Raw genomic sequence first — 19,247 nt, 5'->3', positions numbered from 1 at the left:
CGCCCCCCAAAATTTTGGAACCCCCCCCCCCCCCCCGGCAGATTGTACCTCACCTCTGTATCACCATTCCATAGTTTGAGATTTCCAAAGAACTGGAATCTGGGATTTCCCTTCCTCTGTGTCTTCTGCTCCCACACGTGACTCTACAATTATCATTTACTTGGTTGTAACATCATTAAAGCCCAACACTGAGCAAAACAAAAACCGCCTTCCACCCCCTAAGAATGCTCCTTACATTGGTGGTCAGTGGGAAGAATGCTCCTTACATTGGTGGTCAGTGGGAAGGATGCTCCTTACATTGGGGGTCAGTGAGAAGAATGCTCCTTACATTGGTGGTCAGTGGGAAGGATGCTCCTTACATTGGGGGTCAGTGAGAAGAATGCTCCTTACATTGGTGGTCAGTGGGAAGGATGCTCCTTACATTGGGGGTCAGTGAGAAGAATGCTCCTTACATTGGTGGTCAGTGGGAAGGATGCTCCTTACATTGGGGGTCAGTGAGAAGAATGCTCCTTACATTGGTGGTCAGTGGGAAGGATGCTCCTTACATTGGGGGTCAGTGAGAAGAATGCTCCTTACATTGGTGGTCAGTGGGAAGGATGCTCCTTACATTGGGGGTCAGTGAGAAGAATGCTCCTTACATTGGTGGTCAGTGGGAAGGATGCTCCTTACATTGGGGGTCAGTGAGAAGAATGCTCCTTACATTGGTGGTCAGTGGGAAGGATGCTCCTTACATTGGGGGTCAGTGAGAAGAATGCTCCTTACATTGGTGGTCAGTGGGAAGGATGCTCCTTACATTGGGGGTCAGTGAGAAGAATGCTCCTTACATTGGTGGTCAGTGGGAAGGATGCTCCTTACATTGGGGGTCAGTGAGAAGAATGCTCCTTACATTGGTGGTCAGTGGGAAGGATGCTCCTTACATTGGGGGTCAGTGAGAAGAATGCTCCTTACATTGGTGGTCAGTGGGAAGGATGCTCCTTACATTGGGGGTCAGTGAGAAGAATGCTCCTTACATTGGTGGTCAGTGGGAAGGATGCTCCTTACATTGGGGGTCAGTGAGAAGAATGCTCCTTACATTGGTGGTCAGTGGGAAGGATGCTCCTTACATTGGGGGTCAGTGAGAAGAATGCTCCTTACATTGGTGGTCAGTGGGAAGGATGCTCCTTACATTGGGGGTCAGTGAGAAGAATGCTCCTTACATTGGTGGTCAGTGGGAAGGATGCTCCTTACATTGGGGGTCAGTGAGAAGAATGCTCCTTACATTGGTGGTCAGTGGGAAGGATGCTCCTTACATTGGGGGTCAGTGAGAAGAATGCTCCTTACATTGGTGGTCAGTGGGAAGGATGCTCCTTACATTGGGGGTCAGTGAGAAGAATGCTCCTTACATTGGTGGTCAGTGGGAAGGATGCTCCTTACATTGGGGGTCAGTGAGAAGAATGCTCCTTACATTGGTGGTCAGTGGGAAGGATGCTCCTTACATTGGGGGTCAGTGAGAAGAATGCTCCTTACATTGGTGGTCAGTGGGAAGGATGCTCCTTACATTGGGGGTCAGTGAGAAGAATGCTCCTTACATTGGTGGTCAGTGGGAAGGATGCTCCTTACATTGGGGGTCAGTGAGAAGAATGCTCCTTACATTGGTGGTCAGTGGGAAGGATGCTCCTTACATTGGGGGTCAGTGAGAAGAATGCTCCTTACATTGGTGGTCAGTGGGAAGGATGCTCCTTACATTGGGGGTCAGTGAGAAGAATGCTCCTTACATTGGAGGTCAGTGGGAAGAATGCTCCTTAAACGTGAGACTTAACCCCGCCCCCGGCTGTCTGTGTTCGGAGACTTTGGTGTGTGTTGTCGCGCTGTCGGCGTATGATTTTATATGGTGGGAGATCCTTCATATTAGGAGAAATCTGGCCACTAGAGCTCCCATCTTGGATTTAGTTTTGTCCCCCGATCTCACGGCTGATATTTGTCTACATTCGGTGGCCGTTTCCTGTCACGGAGACGCATGACAGCTGTCAGCGGATCCCGTTACTGTAACCGGAGACGTGGCTGAGCCGGCTGACGCTTTCCAACGTACAGATAATAGTATAAAGCTTCAGCTACAAAAGGAGATGCCGGCCAATCACATCCAGTTATGAAGTAGAAGAATGGCCTCCTATAGAAAAAATGTGCTGCCGCGTTTAAAAGGACATTCGCATTTACCATCATCTTGGTGTCCTTGGAAAGTCCCTGTTGATCCTGTCGGTAAAGTCCACCTAATGCAGCTTCCTGTGATGCGGTGACAATGATGCTGCACTGCTCCTGTCTCCAGAGCAGAGTTGTCACCCTCATGTAGGCTGTGCCTGATTTCACTACCGTGGGAGATATTGCAGGGGGCGTGGCTATCAGCGTGATCACTGACGGCCCCGCCTCTGGTGCAAAACCCTCCCACTCTGCTCTGCAGTGTCTGGAATGGGGAGCGTGTGAGAGACGCATGGAGGAGGATTTGGCTCAGTCAGGGGAGGTGAAGAAAGTTTTCTGATTACATTATGAGACTCGGGCGTCGCATAGTAACTGGACTCGTTTAGAATGTCACCCTGCAGCCTTTAGTTGCACTTTAATAACAAAAATCAGCATCACGCACCCTAAAATAAATCTAAACCCAAGAATGGAGTTTTCATATATTGCAGCTGATCAGTCTTCGGATGTGGCGGCTGCATTCGTTTTCAAGAACTATGTCTGCAAATACAGAAACATACCCGTTGATCCTGCCAGAAACTTGGCATCCTTTCCACTTTCTGTGTACTGTACTGAAATCTCAGACCTTTTGTCTGCGAACTGCAAAACACCACATCCCATGTAATGGAGATAAGAGGGGGGCAGGTGTTTGTAGTCCAAATCAGGAGAGCTGCCTAGGGTGACAACGCTGCTCTTCCATAGATACAGTGAGTGAGCGTTGTCACGCTAGGACAGGAAGTGTATTGTAAGAATAACCAGGTGAATATAAAGGGGAGGGGGGAGACTACAGTAGCCACCACCTCCTTGGACTAGTTACATTTTTGCTCTCGGGTCTGGATATATTGTAGGATTGTATTGCAGCATTTTGGAGACAACGGGGCAAAGGTGACAAGTGAAGTTTGCAGACAGACTTGGTTTATGAAGAGGACCTGTCAGTATAGCCAAGGTTCTTGGCTAAGGTGTTTTTAGGATGAGAAATTGGACGGCGGCCATGTTTTTTCCTTTTCTCTGGCTATTGATCAACTGAGGTTTTCCAGCCTGGTGTGTGCGGTAAAGGCCGCGCCATTGTGAAATGTTTCCAGCGTTATCTGAGAGCTGCGAGTGTGATGTCACTTCTGTATTTATTGCTGCAATATATTACGTTGTCAGTCCAACCAAACCTTCTTTTTTTTTTAAATGGGGGGCGGGGGAGATCATAACCCATGTTCCAGTTTTTTACTGCTTTCCGGGTCTCTCGTGGGAGCTTTCCCCTTACTCGTGGGAGAAGATGTCACACCATGGATCCATCAATAGGGAGGCACTGATACCGGTTTTCCGGCATCGAGTACCGATATTTATCTTTCGGGCCGATACAGTATACCGATACTGTTACTTCCGCTAGCATGGAGCCGGCTTCCCGGCCAATTGGGAAGCTAGGCGGCGAGTTATTACCTTCCACCCGGGCTTCCTGATTGGCCGGCTCCATGTTCCCTATTGGTACTGCTGGTAAGAGGAACTCTCACTCTGAACTGGAGTTCTGGTATCGGGGACGGTATAGGAGCATTTGGTATCGATTCATCCTTGCCAGATATTTATAAAAATATCATCCCGAGTAGAGCAACTGAATTATTTTGGGGCCACATGGGACCCCTTGGCATGTGATGCTCATTAAAAAAAAGAAATGGTGTTGCTGGTTTCTCCCCCAAAAACACGGATGATATACATATATGGGGCCCATTTAACTGCCAGGAGGATTTGGATTTGTCTATTGAGATTCTCACAGCTCTGCCACACAGCACAGGAGACCTGATTTTTCTCTGCTGCAATTAAGCGACACTTGCAGGTCTTGTGCGCCCCCCCCAAATCTGTGACTGAACAGGGAAAGGAGAAGCAGCAGAGTGATGCACTCATGTCCATGTCACTCTCTCTTCTCCAATCAGCATGCTCCCTGTTAGCACATGGGTATTTCAGCACACCCGATTGGCTCCTTTTGTTGCTTCTGGCTTTCCCAGTCTGAGCTCTGCTTTACAGTAGATTACAAGAGGTTGATATGAGGACTTTTATGCCTTTTTCTCTGATATTTACTGTATTTTCTCTACTTTCAGTGACTTCCTCATCCTTCCCGGGTACATCGACTTCACAGCTGATCAAGTGGTGAGTGTCGGCGACTTTCATTTAATATCGATCGGTTTGATTTTGTGTTGTTGGCCTCATGAGGCTGTGAGGGGGCTGCCTGCCGGGTGCTGAAATAACATTCAAGAAGTAAGCCTTTTATTAACCCTTGCAGTGGGGCTACCCCCGCACTGCAAGGGTTAAGTGCTTGTTTTTTGCCTAGGGTCAGAAATAACAGTTACACTCGCCCGATCCTCGGAGTTGGCTTGTTTGTAGACCCGGAGAGTTTCTCCCCCCTCCCGCTGCAGTGGTCTAGTCCCATAGATCATCACGTTCTATATACAGTGTATAGGAGGTGAGGACACCGAGGGACATTCCAGCCTGCCTCCCGCTCCGCTGCAGCAATGGTGTCGCAGCCCCGCTGGCTCCGAGGTTCCGGTGAGTAACTTTTTAATTTTTTTTTAACCTAGGCAAAAAAATGAGCACTTAACCCTTGCAGTGCTGGGGGTAGCCCCGCTGCAAGGGTTAATAAAATGTTTACCTGGAGTTGTTCTTTAAGGCAGTAAATATCGTTCTTTTCTAACATCTCTCTTCTATTTAAACCTTATAAAGTAAAAAAAAAAACAAAGTGGCGCAAAGAGATACCCCCACTCTGCCCTTTAAGGGCAAAGGCATCGTGCCTTGGCAGGACACCCCCCACTCACACACCCACCCACAGATACTTTGGTTTGTTCCATTTGCCAGATGGATTTCTCGTACTTCTGATATGGCGGGGGGGGATTTGGCGGTCTACCTTCAGATATTTATAAAAATATCATCCCGAGTAGAGCAACTGAATTATTTTGGGGCCACATGGGACCCCTTGGCATGTGATGCTCATTAAAAAAAAGAAATGGTGTTGCTGGTTTCTCCCCCAAAAACACGGATGATATACATATATGGGGCCCATTTAACTGCCAGGAGGATTTGGATTTGTCTATTGAGATTCTCACAGCTCTGCCACACAGCACAGGAGACCTGATTTTTCTCTGCTGCAATTAAGCGACACTTGCAGGTCTTGTGCGCCCCCCCCAAATCTGTGACTGAACAGGGAAAGGAGAAGCAGCAGAGTGATGCACTCATGTCCATGTCACTCTCTCTTCTCCAATCAGCATGCTCCCTGTTAGCACATGGGTATTTCAGCACACCCGATTGGCTCCTTTTGTTGCTTCTGGCTTTCCCAGTCTGAGCTCTGCTTTACAGTAGATTACAAGAGGTTGATATGAGGACTTTTATGCCTTTTTCTCTGATATTTACTGTATTTTCTCTACTTTCAGTGACTTCCTCATCCTTCCCGGGTACATCGACTTCACAGCTGATCAAGTGGTGAGTGTCGGCGACTTTCATTTAATATCGATCGGTTTGATTTTGTGTTGTTGGCCTCATGAGGCTGTGAGGGGGCTGCCTGCCGGGTGCTGAAATAACATTCAAGAAGTAAGCCTTTTATTAACCCTTGCAGTGGGGCTACCCCCGCACTGCAAGGGTTAAGTGCTTGTTTTTTGCCTAGGGTCAGAAATAACAGTTACACTCGCCCGATCCTCGGAGTTGGCTTGTTTGTAGACCCGGAGAGTTTCTCCCCCCTCCCGCTGCAGTGGTCTAGTCCCATAGATCATCACGTTCTATATACAGTGTATAGGAGGTGAGGACACCGAGGGACATTCCAGCCTGCCTCCCGCTCCGCTGCAGCAATGGTGTCGCAGCCCCGCTGGCTCCGAGGTTCCGGTGAGTAACTTTTTAATTTTTTTTTAACCTAGGCAAAAAAATGAGCACTTAACCCTTGCAGTGCTGGGGGTAGCCCCGCTGCAAGGGTTAATAAAATGTTTACCTGGAGTTGTTCTTTAAGGCAGTAAATATCGTTCTTTTCTAACATCTCTCTTCTATTTAAACCTTATAAAGTAAAAAAAAAAACAAAGTGGCGCAAAGAGATACCCCCACTCTGCCCTTTAAGGGCAAAGGCATCGTGCCTTGGCAGGACACCCCCCACTCACACACCCACCCACAGATACTTTGGTTTGTTCCATTTGCCAGATGGATTTCTCGTACTTCTGATATGGCGGGGGGGGATTTGGCGGTCTACCTTTCATCCCAATGTGCAATGGCTGATTGTGGGAGGAGTCATCAACCCTGTGTTTGCCCACTAAATGGGTAAAAGGGACGGATTGTCTTTTCAGAACAGGCTCCCAAACATGCCTGCCGTTACCTTTTTTTTTTTTTAATTAGACTGAAGTGCCTCTCTGATTTTGTTTCACTGTACTGGGTCTTTACAGCTAAGTTCTGACAGCTGCCGCCCTCCTGTCCGGGAAGAATGTCTCTGCAGCCCTCTCATTGCAGAGCTTGATGGCAGCTGGTGGAGCTTGAAGGTCAGTCCTCCATTGCGTATGGCCCTCCAATTTTTTTATTGCTGGACAGAGCCCATTGCCTTGTTGTTGGTGATGGTTGTCCTATAAGAATTCGGTTTTGTTGTCTTTTTTAATAAGATTTATTGGGGTCAGAAGTGACAATAGAAGTCCAGTGTCCATCACTGAACCCTCCCGTGTCTCTGTAGGACCTCACCTCGGCGCTCACCAAGAAAATCACCTTGAAGACGCCTCTCGTCTCCTCCCCTATGGACACCATAACGGAAGCCAACATGGCCATCGCAATGGCGGTAAGGAGACCGGCGCCTTTCTGTCCCTAGTCCAGGGTATGGTCTGTCTGTCCGGCTCAGTTCAATAACTTATTGTTCCTCTTTGTATTTTAGCTCACCGGTGGGATCGGTATTGTACATCACAACTGCACGCCGGAGTTCCAGGCTAACGAAGTGCGAAAAGTAAAGGTAAGCGTCATTGACCTTGTGGGGGCAGTAGATGCCGCCTGAGGCCCAGCGCTTCCAAAATAAGACCACAACTAAATCTAACCTTTCGTCTCTACACCGCCGAGGGGAGGGGGGGACCCGTCCGCCTCGCAACTGGACAGTCCGGTTTTTACAACTGATGTCTGTTTCTTCAGTTACTATGGGGAGTCCGGTTTGGTTAGTGTGCATAGCAAACTGGTCGTCTCCCAATCATCGCTGCCACTGCAACAGTCACATGGTCTAACTGCATGATCCAGCTGCCATTGTGTCAGGTGGGCCACGCTCTGTAGTACATAAGCACCTGGGAGGGATGCAAATCACATACATTAATTTTGGATTTTCCCATCACTTTTAGTCCCACCAGGATACATGGAGTGAGTGAATCTTCCTAATGAGGACATAGACGGCAATAAATACCTTGTTAAAAGAGAACTATGGGGTCAGTGTTTCTCCCCATAGTTCTTTTTAGGGTCATGGGAGGACATATACTAGCGTCCTCCCGTGACCCAAAGCTCAGTATATACCGGGCTATGGCCCGCGATTTTACCGAGAGCACCGCAGCTGGGTCGGATCCCAACAATACTCGTCGTGATCCACCCGGCTGCGTGAGTGACAGCGGGCTCTGCCTATCTAGAGGTAGAGCCAGCTCTGCCCGCCCCCTCCTCCTTTCATTAGAAACAGGGACACTCCAGTATAAGCGTAAAGAAAAAGTCTTTATTGAAGAAATGTGCCATATCACAAAGATGCGATGACCGTTTCGGGGTCACACAGGATCCCCTTCCTCAAGCAATGACTCCTCCTTTCATTCCCCCACTCAGCGCTGGAAGGGAGGCGGGAATCCCTGCGGGGAGCGGTGACTGACAGTCACCGCTCTCTGTAGGGAGATGATCGGGAAGTGAGTGGATCGGCGGCATGTTTCTGCTCATTTCCCGATCTATAGAACCACTGTGGCAGCTTCTTTGTCACAGGTCGGCTCTAACTATGGGGATAAGTAGAAATCACTCGCCTCATAGATCCTCCTTTTTAAAGCTGGCCATACACTGTTCGATTTTGCCTCTTCAGCACCGCTAAAAAGCATGAATGGTGGAATCTTTCCTGCTATTGTATTCAGACAACAGGCGCCTGCAGCTGGATACCCCGAACAGTTGATAGCAGTCACTATTCAGCTGAGAATTTACAACCCGACTCCTTATATATCTTTTCAGTTTCAACTTGTTGGGCGACAATGCCGAAGATTCTAACAATTCTTCAGATAGTGAACTTTTTTTTACTTCCTCAACAGAAATATGAACAAGGATTCATCACAGATCCGGTCGTCCTCAGTCCCACACACAAAGTACGAGACGTTTTTGAAGCCAAGGCTCGTCACGGATTCTGCGGCATCCCCATCACGGAGAGCGGGAAGATGGGAGGGAAACTAGTGGGGATTATTTCATCCAGAGACATAGACTTCCTGAAACCGGCCGATCACGACCTGCTCCTCAGCGAGGTGAGTGTTCCACGGATGGTCATTTGCCCAGCATGCCTTTCCCCAACAAAATGGCTTCCGCTGCTATGACCTGCTCTTGGTTTTATTTTTGTGCAAGTGTTTTTGGGGAAAAAAAGTGTAAAATTTAATGATTTTTGTTTTTGCATTCTCATTCAGGTCATGACCAGACGGGAAGATCTCGTCGTCGCCCCAGCTGCTATTACGTTAAAGGAAGCCAATGAAATTCTGCAGAGGAGTAAAAAAGGTATTCACTGTGGCGTGTAGTCTGACGCAGTGCGTGAGCTATTTGCATGTCCAGCTATATACCTGCGTTCATTAATCTGCCCAGTCTTGGTTATAGGGTTACATTCTGATTGAATGTCTTTAGAGTTCAGAGAAGGGCAACCTACGAGGACCCGTACTGTGGAACCTGTGCCCAAATAAAGTCTAAGGACTGGTCAGCTTTACCTGTGGTCTCCCTGCAGCTGATCTTTTCCTCATTTATGACTTCGTTATTCAGTGTGTGTTTGTGTGGAGGCGGCCATCTTGGTAGAGGAGCATGGCTTTGTTTTCCCATGTTAGAGATGCCTTCCTGATGACGGGTGATCTGATTGGCGGGCCAGGAAGCAACGGGAGAGGTGGAGAAATCGCAGATAATTAATTGGAAGCAGGGAGATCCTTGCACTGTAGGTCTTCAGGTAGAGCTTCCCTTCCAGCAAGGTGAGCAGAACAGTAATGACATCACCAAATCTTCTGAGACTGGCATTCAGAGGCAACCCTGTCATAGATGATCTCACACTGCACATGGGCCCATTTTCAGGGCACTGCTTAGGCGCCAATAACCTTTCTAGATGTTCCCTACAAGTCAGCAGATCTCCACTGTTTGAGTTCATGTTCACTTTAAGGCGATTGGTCCATCCATTTTATTGCTGGTTTCTACAAGTCCATCACTCTTCATTCCAGGCAAGCTACCGATTGTCAATGAGGACGATGAGTTGGTGGCCATTATCGCTCGCACTGACTTGAAGAAAAACAGGGATTACCCGCTGGCGTCAAAGGACTCCAAGAAACAGCTTCTGTGCGCCGCCGCCATCGGTACGCACGAGGATGACAAGTACCGTCTGGATCTCCTGGTGCAGGCTGGAGTGGATGCCGTGGTGCTGGTCAGTGACTGCGGACCTACAAAGCATTGTGTACAGTGTGTTGTGAGAGATTGGAGCAATTGTGTTGTCAGTACAGTGTAGTAATCCCAGGAATACAGCCCAGTCCCCTTCCTGCTCATTGGCTGGTGAGAGAGTAGAAATACACTGATGAGGTCACCCTGTGTCTTGGATTCATACACCTCTACCATGCTGCACAGGCAGGAGGATCACATATATTTCTTTGTTCCATTGTGCCGGGTTTGCATCACCTGCCTGATGACTGGATAGTGAATGAAGCAGTTTGGTGATGGATTTGGACTGGACGTAAGCAGACTGGGAACAAAGAGGTGACACTGTGAGCTACACGGCTTCACCTGGCTGTGCAATGTGTAAATCACAGAACTGCCTAAACAGAATTACAGATTGATTGATTTTTGGCTGGTAATGCTGTTTACCGATCTTGGCACCTTTTTTATTAAATACTGTACATGGATGTATATATGTGTTGGGTGAATGCTTACACGCATAAATGATTCGCCATACTCCTTAATTAGGTGTACGTGCCCTTTAATCAGTTCCATCGATGACCATATGTCTTCCCTCTTCTTCTCATTCTAGGACTCGTCTCAAGGAAATTCCATCTTCCAGATAAATATGATCCAATACATCAAGGAGAAATACACAGAACTCCAGGTCATCGCTGGAAATGGTGAATACTTTCCCTCCATTCCTGCTTCTGTTCTGCACATAGTCGGATCGTCTGCGCTGTTGCTGAATTGTTTCAGAATGACAGCTAAACTTCCTGGCTCCTCCTATTCTGCAGTCACGTGACTAGAGAGCAAAAGTACAAACTGGGCACAGTGGCCAAATCAACATTTTTTTTTTTTAATGTACAGATCAATCAGCCCCTTCTGCTTCTCCTCTGCCTACTCCAGCTGCTGTAGATCAGCAGTTAATCATGGCGGTCAGGGCAGCAACTTACTGACAGGCGTGCATGTGGGTCCAATTTTAGAAGGCCTAAAAAGCCTGGCTTTTTTTGTTCTGTGTCCTGTACACTAAGGAAGGATTCCGCTCTGGCCTTTCCGAGCAACCAACGAGGTGTCATATCGCCTATAAATAACTAGCTGACACATCCAGCAATGTGACCCGAGAATGTGCTGCTCTGATGGTTGGTGACAAGTGTCCGACTTAGCAGTAGCAGGAGGGGGAGTGGGAGGGCCGCTGCGTATCGTGAACCAGCCGTAGGGAGGGCCGCTGCGTATCGTGAACCAGCCGTAGGGAGGGCCGCTGCGTATCGTGAACCAGCCGTAGGGAGGGCCGCTGCGTATCGTGAACCAGCCGTAGGGAGGGCTGCTGCGTATCGCGACCAAAGTCAAAGGGGTAGAGACCTCGATTGATGCACAGCGCTTTAACATACATCAAAGCAGTGTCCTGGTTTCTGTTGCTGTATTCTGCAAACATGGTTTCATGTTGATGTAGCCTGCAATGGCAGGCTACATGTGGCTCATAATCCTGGGTTTTCTTCCTATAGGCTGTGTGTCTGGGAAAGGCAGGTTAGATGGTAAGCTTCCTGGGGCGGAGAATGATGTGAACCTGTCTGTTCCCTGCAGAGCATTGTGGGATAAACGAGTGTTCTAAGCGGTTTTCCTCTTTGCAGTTGTGACGGCAGCGCAGGCGAAGAACCTGATTGATGCCGGAGCCGATGCTCTGAGAGTCGGGATGGGAAGCGGATCAATCTGTATAACACAAGAAGGTAATTTAGCCGATGAACCGTGAAATGATCATGTGCGGTCTTCAAGGAGTGTTCTGATATTGTATGGCGCTTTGAAAACATGCTTGGGGTCCTGCAAGGAGGGTAAAGCGGCTCCTGCTCACCAGAGCTGACAATCTAAACTTCAGGGCAGAATTAATTCTTGATAGATATATATACAGGAAGCCTAGCCGGACACACGTGGGGCTTCGATTTGTAATCCAGCATTGCCATAGCACAGGGATAGGCAATCTTGGTGCCCCAGCTTTGGTGAAACTACAACTCCTGTCATGCCTGGGACTCAGTCTTGCAATGGCTGGGGTGCCAAGGTTGCCTACCCTTGCTTCTCTATATGCTGGTGATCTGAGAACACCTTTTCCTTGCTGGTTTTAATGCCACGGATCAGATTAAACCCGGCCTTGGAAAGTTCAATCTGATTTGTGATGCATTACAGGAGGAATTAGCCCAGTGTGGCGTCAGGAGGGAGACATTGCGACCCCAGTGTACCCTAATCAATTGAAGTATGGTAACCGCTTAAAATATATATCCCCTTTCAGTAAAAATTATACATTGGTATCAGATGTAGACTGTATGTAGGCAAAAGTTCTCTTCAATAATGGTAACCTGTCATATATATTTATATTTTTAGTGGGCTGCATGAGCATTGTTGTACTTTAAAGTGTAAGCCAATCCAATGAAATTGGCTGACATGCAGCCTCACCCAGATTAAAGGAGAACTATGGGGTTAGGGCTTTTCCCCATAGTTCTCTAAGGGTCACGGGCGAACACAAACTAGCGTCCTCCCGTCACCCAAAGCTCAGTATACCGCAAGCTGTAGCTCGCAGTATACTAAGACGCCGCAGCCGGAGCGGATCCCGACGTTGATGTCAAAGATCCACCCAGCTGCGGGATTGACAGCTGGCTCTGCCTATCTAGAGGCAGAGCCAGCTGTGCCTGCCCCCTCCCCCGTCCGTTTCGCCAGTCAGCGCTGGAGGATCGGACAGGGGTGGGGGGGGGAATCCCTGCAGGGAGCCGTGAGTGTCACGGCTATCTACAGGGATAGATCGAGAAGTGAGCGAGCGCCGGTATGTGTTCACTCCCCGATCTATTGAGCCGACCTGTGACAGTCTCATTGTCACAGGTCGGCTCAGATTATGAGGCTGAGTGATCTTCACTCACCTCGTAGTTCTCCTTTTAAGGTAAAGGACTGACTGTGGCACAATTGTAACTTTTTTTTTAATTTTTATTAGAGCTCCAGTCCTTACCCAGTTTAGATCATAAGTAACAAAAGGATTATTAATGACATTAATGAGCTACAACACCCAAAGCAACCATGTTTTTCTTCATTTTGGATGGAGCGGGGAAGGGTTATAATTCCCTTTTTTGGGGGGTTTTTAATGCTACCTGGAACTCTATTGGTGAAGTTTCCCCTCCCTTCATGTCATTTTTAGTGCGGGGAACTCTCCAGCATTAATTATAGAATTGAGCAGAAATCATTCTGGACCCTGAAGAGCAGTAAATCAGACGGGTTCTAATTCTCCACTTTATCCAAATTTTTCAAGTGTATATGAAGCAATTTTTTAAAGTGCCAAAAATGAAGATGTAGCAAGTTGTATGTCTGGGAAATACAGAATCCAATGCATTTTGGAGGTCAGTGAAACTTTCATCAGGGCTGCAGTAAAAGACAGTGAGAGGAATTTCTAAAACTGGAGTAGAAAAAAATCTGGAGCAGCTGTGCACGGCAACCAATCAGCTTCTCTTTCATTTTAAAATCTTAACTGAACAAACTGAAGAGAAAAGCTGATTGGTTGCCATGGGCAACTGCTCCAGTTTTTATAAATTCCCCTCAGTATGTTGGATTTTTTTGTTTTTGTTTTTCTGCACAAAAACAAAGTGTTGTGTAATGTATTCTCTCTGTTTATTACCTGTAGCTCTGATGATGGAGGTATTCCATTTGCAAAATCCATTAACCTCTTAAGCACTGCAGTTGTGTCAAGGGGGTTTTCCGTCTCCCTGTTCTTGGGGCTCCCATTGCTGAGATCTGTACACCTGCTCCTGCCTGCAGCCATACTCAAGGTAGGGTGGTATCCCTCTGCCTGCCTGCTCTGGTAGATTCCATTGCTGAGATCTCTGCACCCGAGCCTCCATGTCCACCTACTTGCAGCAGCCTCTCCCAAGGTGAGGAGCTCTACCGCACCCTGCTCCTGGAGGCTTCCTGCGGCGAAATCTCTGCAAACAATCCTCCAGCCCCATTCACTTGCAGCTATGGCCAAGGTGGGGAGGTCTCGCTCTCCTCAACAATGGAGGCCCCCAGAGCAGGATCTCTGCACCTGAGCCTTCATCCTCAGCCACCCGCAGCACCCATTCCCAAGGAGAGGTCTTTCTCTGCTCTGAAGGCCTCCATTGCTGAGACACCTGCATCTGAGCCTTTAGACACGACTACTTGCAACAGCCTCTCCCTGCTATGGAGGCCTCCATTGCTGAGATCGCTGTACCCACTTTCAGCAGCCATGTCTAAGGTAGGGTGGTCTCCATCTCCCTGTTTCAGTGCTCAGATCTTGCACGAAGTTCTCTGGCCCTCCCGCTGCAACAATTCCAAAACATGTTGGCTTTTGTATTTTCCAAAATGACCTTTTCAAATCTACAACTTGCTTCCTCTCAGTTTGCAGCACTCTCTGATGGGTACCCGAGTATGTCACATGTAAGAACTGTTTTTTGCTCTGTCTAGAGCCCATTATTCAGCCATCTTGATTATTACCTTTTATTGTAGTGCCGCCATTGTGTTGGACCGCTGCAGTTGTGTGTTTTTTTTTTGAATGACTCCCTTGGTACCCTTGTGTTGTGCATAGCTGAACTACTTTGTGATATTGGGTGTGTCCAACCCTTGGACTTCATTTGTAGACAATGCTACTGAACAGATCTATCTTTTGTTTTATTTTCTGTTTAGCTGCGCCAAAGATCCCGCCAGACCTAAAGTCTCACAGCCCCAAATGCCCCTCTAGTGTGACAGGCACTTATAGTAAGTCCGTGGTTTGTCCGGCCTGAGCCCCTCGGTGGCGCAATGCTTGACTGACTGGTAGTTGTAGACGCACTTGGGGTTTTGTGGCTTTGGGAAACTGGTTGATCGGTTTGATGGGGGAGGCCAGTTGAAAAGCAGGGTTCCCCAGTTTTAATTCCCACCTGATGCATCGCTGAACGTGTGCTGGGGAGGGACAGAACTGCATGTTGCACAGTCATTTCACTTCCCATTGGGGCATAATCCTTATTGCTTTTATAGGACTGTACTTGCTGTTTTTTATTCGGTTTGCATCCACAGGATCTGCTGGTTTCTGGTATATAAGAACATATTTTATAGCCAATCTTTTTATTACAGAGGGGATGCTTTTATATGCCAGTTATTTTTAGTAGTAATAATAAAAAGGAAACCAATAATAATAGGTGGGAAAGCAATGCAGAAAGTGAAAACTGTACTGTATTGGTGATCCGTGGAGAAGTCTCCTTACACTGTTGGTCAGTGGGAAGAATGCACTACTTTACAGATGGCTAAAGATCATTTGTGTCAGTGGTGACTTATCTAAGAGACAGATAATCTTCATCGGGAACCCCTAACAACCATAGAACCCTGATTGAGGAAGGCTGCATTATAGCGTCATTCCAGAGAAAATAAGTATTTTTTTTTTTTAACAAAGCCACGTAGCTTGAGTCCCCCATTGGCCTTCAGTGTTGAGGGCTTTTTATTGAAGCTCCACGCATACACTGCAGTTTGTACCAGCGAGGTCTGCCTCTCCCTGGTCTGCGAGCCTCCAGTGGTGAGATCTTTGCACCTGAGCCTCCAGCCCCATACCTAAGGTAGGGTGGTCTCCAGCTCTCTGCTCTGGGATCCTCTAGTGGTGAGGTCTTTGCACCTGAGCCTCCAGCCCCATGCCCAAGGTAGGGTGGTCTCCAGCTCTCTGCTCTGGGATCCTCTAGTGGTGAGGTCTTTGCACCTGAGCCTCCAGGCCCAAGGTAGGGTGGTCTCCAGCTCCCTACTCTGGGATCCTCTAGTGGTGAGGTCTTTGCACCTGAGCCTCCAGGCCCATGCCCAAGGTAGGGTGGTTTTCAGCTCTCTACTCTGGGATGCTCTAGTGGTGAGGTCTTTGCACCTGAGCCTCCAGGCCCATGCCCAAGGTAGGGGTGGTCTCCAGCTCTCTGCTCTGGGATCCTCTAGTGGTGAGGTCTTTGCACCTGAGCCTCGAGACCCATGCCCAAGGTAGGGTGGTCTCCAGCTCTCTACTCTGGGATCCTCTAGTGGTGAGGTCTTTGCACCTGAGCCTCCAGGCCCATGCCCAAGGTAGGGGTGGTCTCCAGCTCTCTGCTCTGGGGGCCGCCATTGGCGAGATCTCTGTACCTGAGCCTCCACCCCTGTCCCCAAGGTAAGGTTGTCTCCAGTTTCCTGCTTTGGGTGCCTCCATTGGTGAGATCTCTGTACCCAAGCCTCCACCCCCATGCTCAAGGTAGGGTGGTCTCCAGTTTCCTGCTGTGGGTGCCTCCATTGGTGAGATATTTCCACCTCCTGAGTTCCTAGGCCTACTCACCTGCTTCAACAGTTCAGAAAGGGTCTCCCTCTCCCTGCTCCTCCATTTTAATAGTCTATATGAAAATAAAATGCCCGCCACCAAACCTAACCTCAAACCTAACCCCCCCTGAGGGGGTGTCTTCTGAGCAGCCTGGGGTATCTGAACCCAACTGGGGTTCCCAACTCTATGGCAAAGATACAATATAATCTCCAGTGTTCTTAAATGCTTGAAAGGCCCCGAGGTGCTCTCTGGCTGGTTAGTAAGGCAGTAGGAAAAAGTGCAGTTTGTCCCATTTCTTGGTGGCACATGGTTACCTCGGCTTGGGGGGCGGTATTGTCACCTAGGCTTATTTTTGTGAAGCTGTGCAAAATCCAGTAACTCATAGCTGCCAGATTTTGGTGATTTTTAGTAGTATCTAATTTTTTTGGGGGGGTCCCAGGCTGTACACAAGGCTCATTTCATTGTCTAGCTGTAACTGCAGCCTCTGAAGCTTTCAGTTCAGAAGTTTGTTGGCCTCGTGAACCCTGCTTTTTGGGGGATGTTTGCACCCTCTACTTCCTAGCACTCGGACTAGACACCTATGCGTGTACAGGATGCCCCTCCACAGCCTCTGTCAGTGACTTGGAAGGAGCTGGTCTCTATATGGTAAATGTGTCACACAGAGGTCACTATATTCCGAGCATTGCAGGCATGGTCCTTCGGCAGTTACTGTCCAGAGAGACCAACTCCTTCAGTCTCCCGTCACTGGTGCCTCCTTCTAGAAAGCATCGCATTTCCCACTATTGACTCCCCTGTCATTCTTAACGTGAACCTGTAAGGATAGAAAAATGGATGCTCCCATTGCTGACCTCTTCTCACAAAACTGGTTGGCCAGCTTTCCTGCCAACATCAGTGGCTTCAGTACCCTTGTCTGTAACCTTACTGAGGTGCTTGTTCCAGGTCAGGGATTTTTAAATAAGCCAGGCAACTAGCACTTTCAACAGCAAGTCAACAATGGCAGATTTCCTTTTTTAGTACAGGTTTACTTTATCCGACCTGAGGAGCATGCAAGCCCCAAAATATTGGCCCATCGACATGTTTCATCTTGCCCGTTTGCTGATCCTGTTGCACTTGAACTACTAACCTGCATGTCTTCGTATCACGGTGCTAACTTTAAATGGGTAAAAGTGTACCTGTCAGGCACGTGGTGGGGAAGCCATTTTGTATGATCAGGTCAATACGGATGCTGTTTTGCCAGGGGCATGGCCATGGGAGGGGGGCTGGGCTAGGGCACCGATGGGCTGTGACAAAATGCTTCTGCGCTCTGTTTGATGGGTTCACTTTAAACCTGACACCATCTAATAATAATACCGAATGATAAGGTGTTACTGTTTTTTGTTCATCCAACCTCCTGTGATCTGTATTTATTTGTGTTTTTGACCCATCGGAGGCTGAATGGCCAAGCAATGTGGTTTGATAGGATGGCAGGTAGGAGGTCTTCTAGGACAAGGTCTTGTGAAGGTCCGTGTGCGCAAATGCTTTAAAGCTGAACCGTCTGAGTTTCTGCAACTCTGTGTAAGTTGCTTTAGGGCGGCTATTGCGGATGACAATGATGGGTTACCTGCCATGATCAGGGCTGTATTTGGCGTAGTGGCACTCGTGGACCAGTGCCTGGAGCAGCACCAAGCACCCCTCTTCTGGCCACCACTGTGGACACATTCACCAAAAGAGCTGACTAGTATCTTAGCATCATAAAGCAGAATGCATGTTGCCTTCAGTTACATTGTAGCAGTAGTTTATACTAAATCGCATGAGATGGGGGTGGGGCTTGTACAAAATGATGATGCTATTTAGGTGTTCCCAGAGGAGCATGATCTCCAATTATGATGAGCACATGGAGGACATCAGTACTTTAGAAGGAACATTGAGTACAGAAAGGTCCATATTTCTTGGTGGTGATGATACAGGCCGTGAATTGACCCACAGATTACCCAAGATGCACATCTCTCCTGTGAGTACTGGTATAGTCCATTATATGATGACCTCTGCTGTGGGTTTTAAAGGAGATCTGGGAGTACTGAACTATTTAACTGCTATTTCTGACTTGTTTTAAAAGTGCATTATGGTCCACCGGGTTTTGGTTTCACCACTTAGTGATCTGGAGAAGAGTTAGCTCTTCCAACTTTACTGGCCACATGATTTTCCAGATCATTCAATCATTGCTTGGTGATGACTGCATTATGATGGTGGTGATGCCTTTTAAAACTAGATGGCTATGGCAGCTCCTATGACGTTGTCCTTGCCACTTTTATTCTAGTCTATAGGAAGTCTTCTAGACCAGTGGTTCTCAACCTGTGTAACCTCGGGACCCACATGTTTCCTTGGTCATTAAGGCGTGACCCAAAAATGATTTCATTTCTGAAACATTTTAATTTATTACACAAAACAACTTGTGCAGTATTCAGCAATATGTATTTTGGTACCCACTGCAGAGGGTGTCGCGACCCACTTTTGGGTCGCGACCCACGAGTTGAGAACCACTGCTCTAGACTATAGGATTCTAGACTACAGGAAGGGCATCTACTTTGTTTATGGTGCCAGGTGAAGGCAACGTGTCTGGGCCGCCTAACATTGCGTCAGGAAGGTCCATTCAGCCCGCACTGAGCAGGGCCACCATAACCCTCCACCAGTATAGACTAAAGGAAGAGAGATTGAGCGCACAAGTCTCTCCGCAGTGTTGCTTAGTGCCAGCTCGTCATATCTCCAGCCTGTTGATGTTCTTAAAGCATGTTGATGTTCTTGAAGAGCGGAGACATTGTTCTGTCTGTCATTGTTGCAGTTCTGGCGTGCGGCAGGCCTCAGGCCACAGCGGTGTACAAGGTTTCAGAATATGCCAGAAGATTCGGTGTCCCGGTCATCGCCGATGGTGGAATCCAGAATGTCGGTCACATAGCAAAGGCTCTGGCCCTTGGTGCCTCTACGGGTGAGTAGAATGGAGATGGGGGGCGGATGGGTTGTCTTAGAATAACTTCTCTTCTGAGCTCTTTACATAGGCTATGTGACAGGTCAGAGGTTTAGGCTTTTGAGACACCAGGGATCAGTATGACTGCTACTAAACGTTACTAAAGTAGGCCAGCAAGGACAAACCTTCCTTTTAGGTTGTATTGCTGAAGCCAGGAAG

General features: G+C 48.1%; 1 protein-coding gene across 2 annotated transcripts in view; it reads left to right on the top strand.

Annotated features, from left to right (window-relative positions):
* Window positions 1–19,247, top strand: part of IMPDH2 (inosine monophosphate dehydrogenase 2) — a 34,757-nt gene that overhangs the window by 1,938 nt on the left and 13,572 nt on the right. Inside the window, exons 2-10 of one of the 2 annotated variants that reach the window (XM_018576126.1) lie at window positions 5,616–5,664; window positions 6,884–6,985; window positions 7,079–7,153; window positions 8,454–8,660; window positions 8,817–8,904; window positions 9,603–9,802; window positions 10,400–10,490; window positions 11,439–11,534; window positions 18,906–19,049. In XM_018576126.1, the coding sequence (XP_018431628.1) occupies window positions 5,616–5,664; window positions 6,884–6,985; window positions 7,079–7,153; window positions 8,454–8,660; window positions 8,817–8,904; window positions 9,603–9,802; window positions 10,400–10,490; window positions 11,439–11,534; window positions 18,906–19,049 (1,052 nt within the window). Of the gene's footprint in view, window positions 1–4,292; window positions 4,342–5,615; window positions 5,665–6,883; window positions 6,986–7,078; window positions 7,154–8,453; window positions 8,661–8,816; window positions 8,905–9,602; window positions 9,803–10,399; window positions 10,491–11,438; window positions 11,535–18,905; window positions 19,050–19,247 lie in introns of both variants that reach the window. The other variant, XM_018576125.1, reaches the window with a different exon arrangement.

The sequence above is a fragment of the Nanorana parkeri genome, unplaced genomic scaffold, assembly GCF_000935625.1.
Source record: "Nanorana parkeri isolate BGI_ZX_2015 unplaced genomic scaffold, ASM93562v1 scaffold56, whole genome shotgun sequence".
NCBI classification, from domain to species: Eukaryota; Metazoa; Chordata; class Amphibia; order Anura; family Dicroglossidae; genus Nanorana; species Nanorana parkeri.
This window is presented reverse-complemented; position numbering and strand designations above follow the sequence as displayed.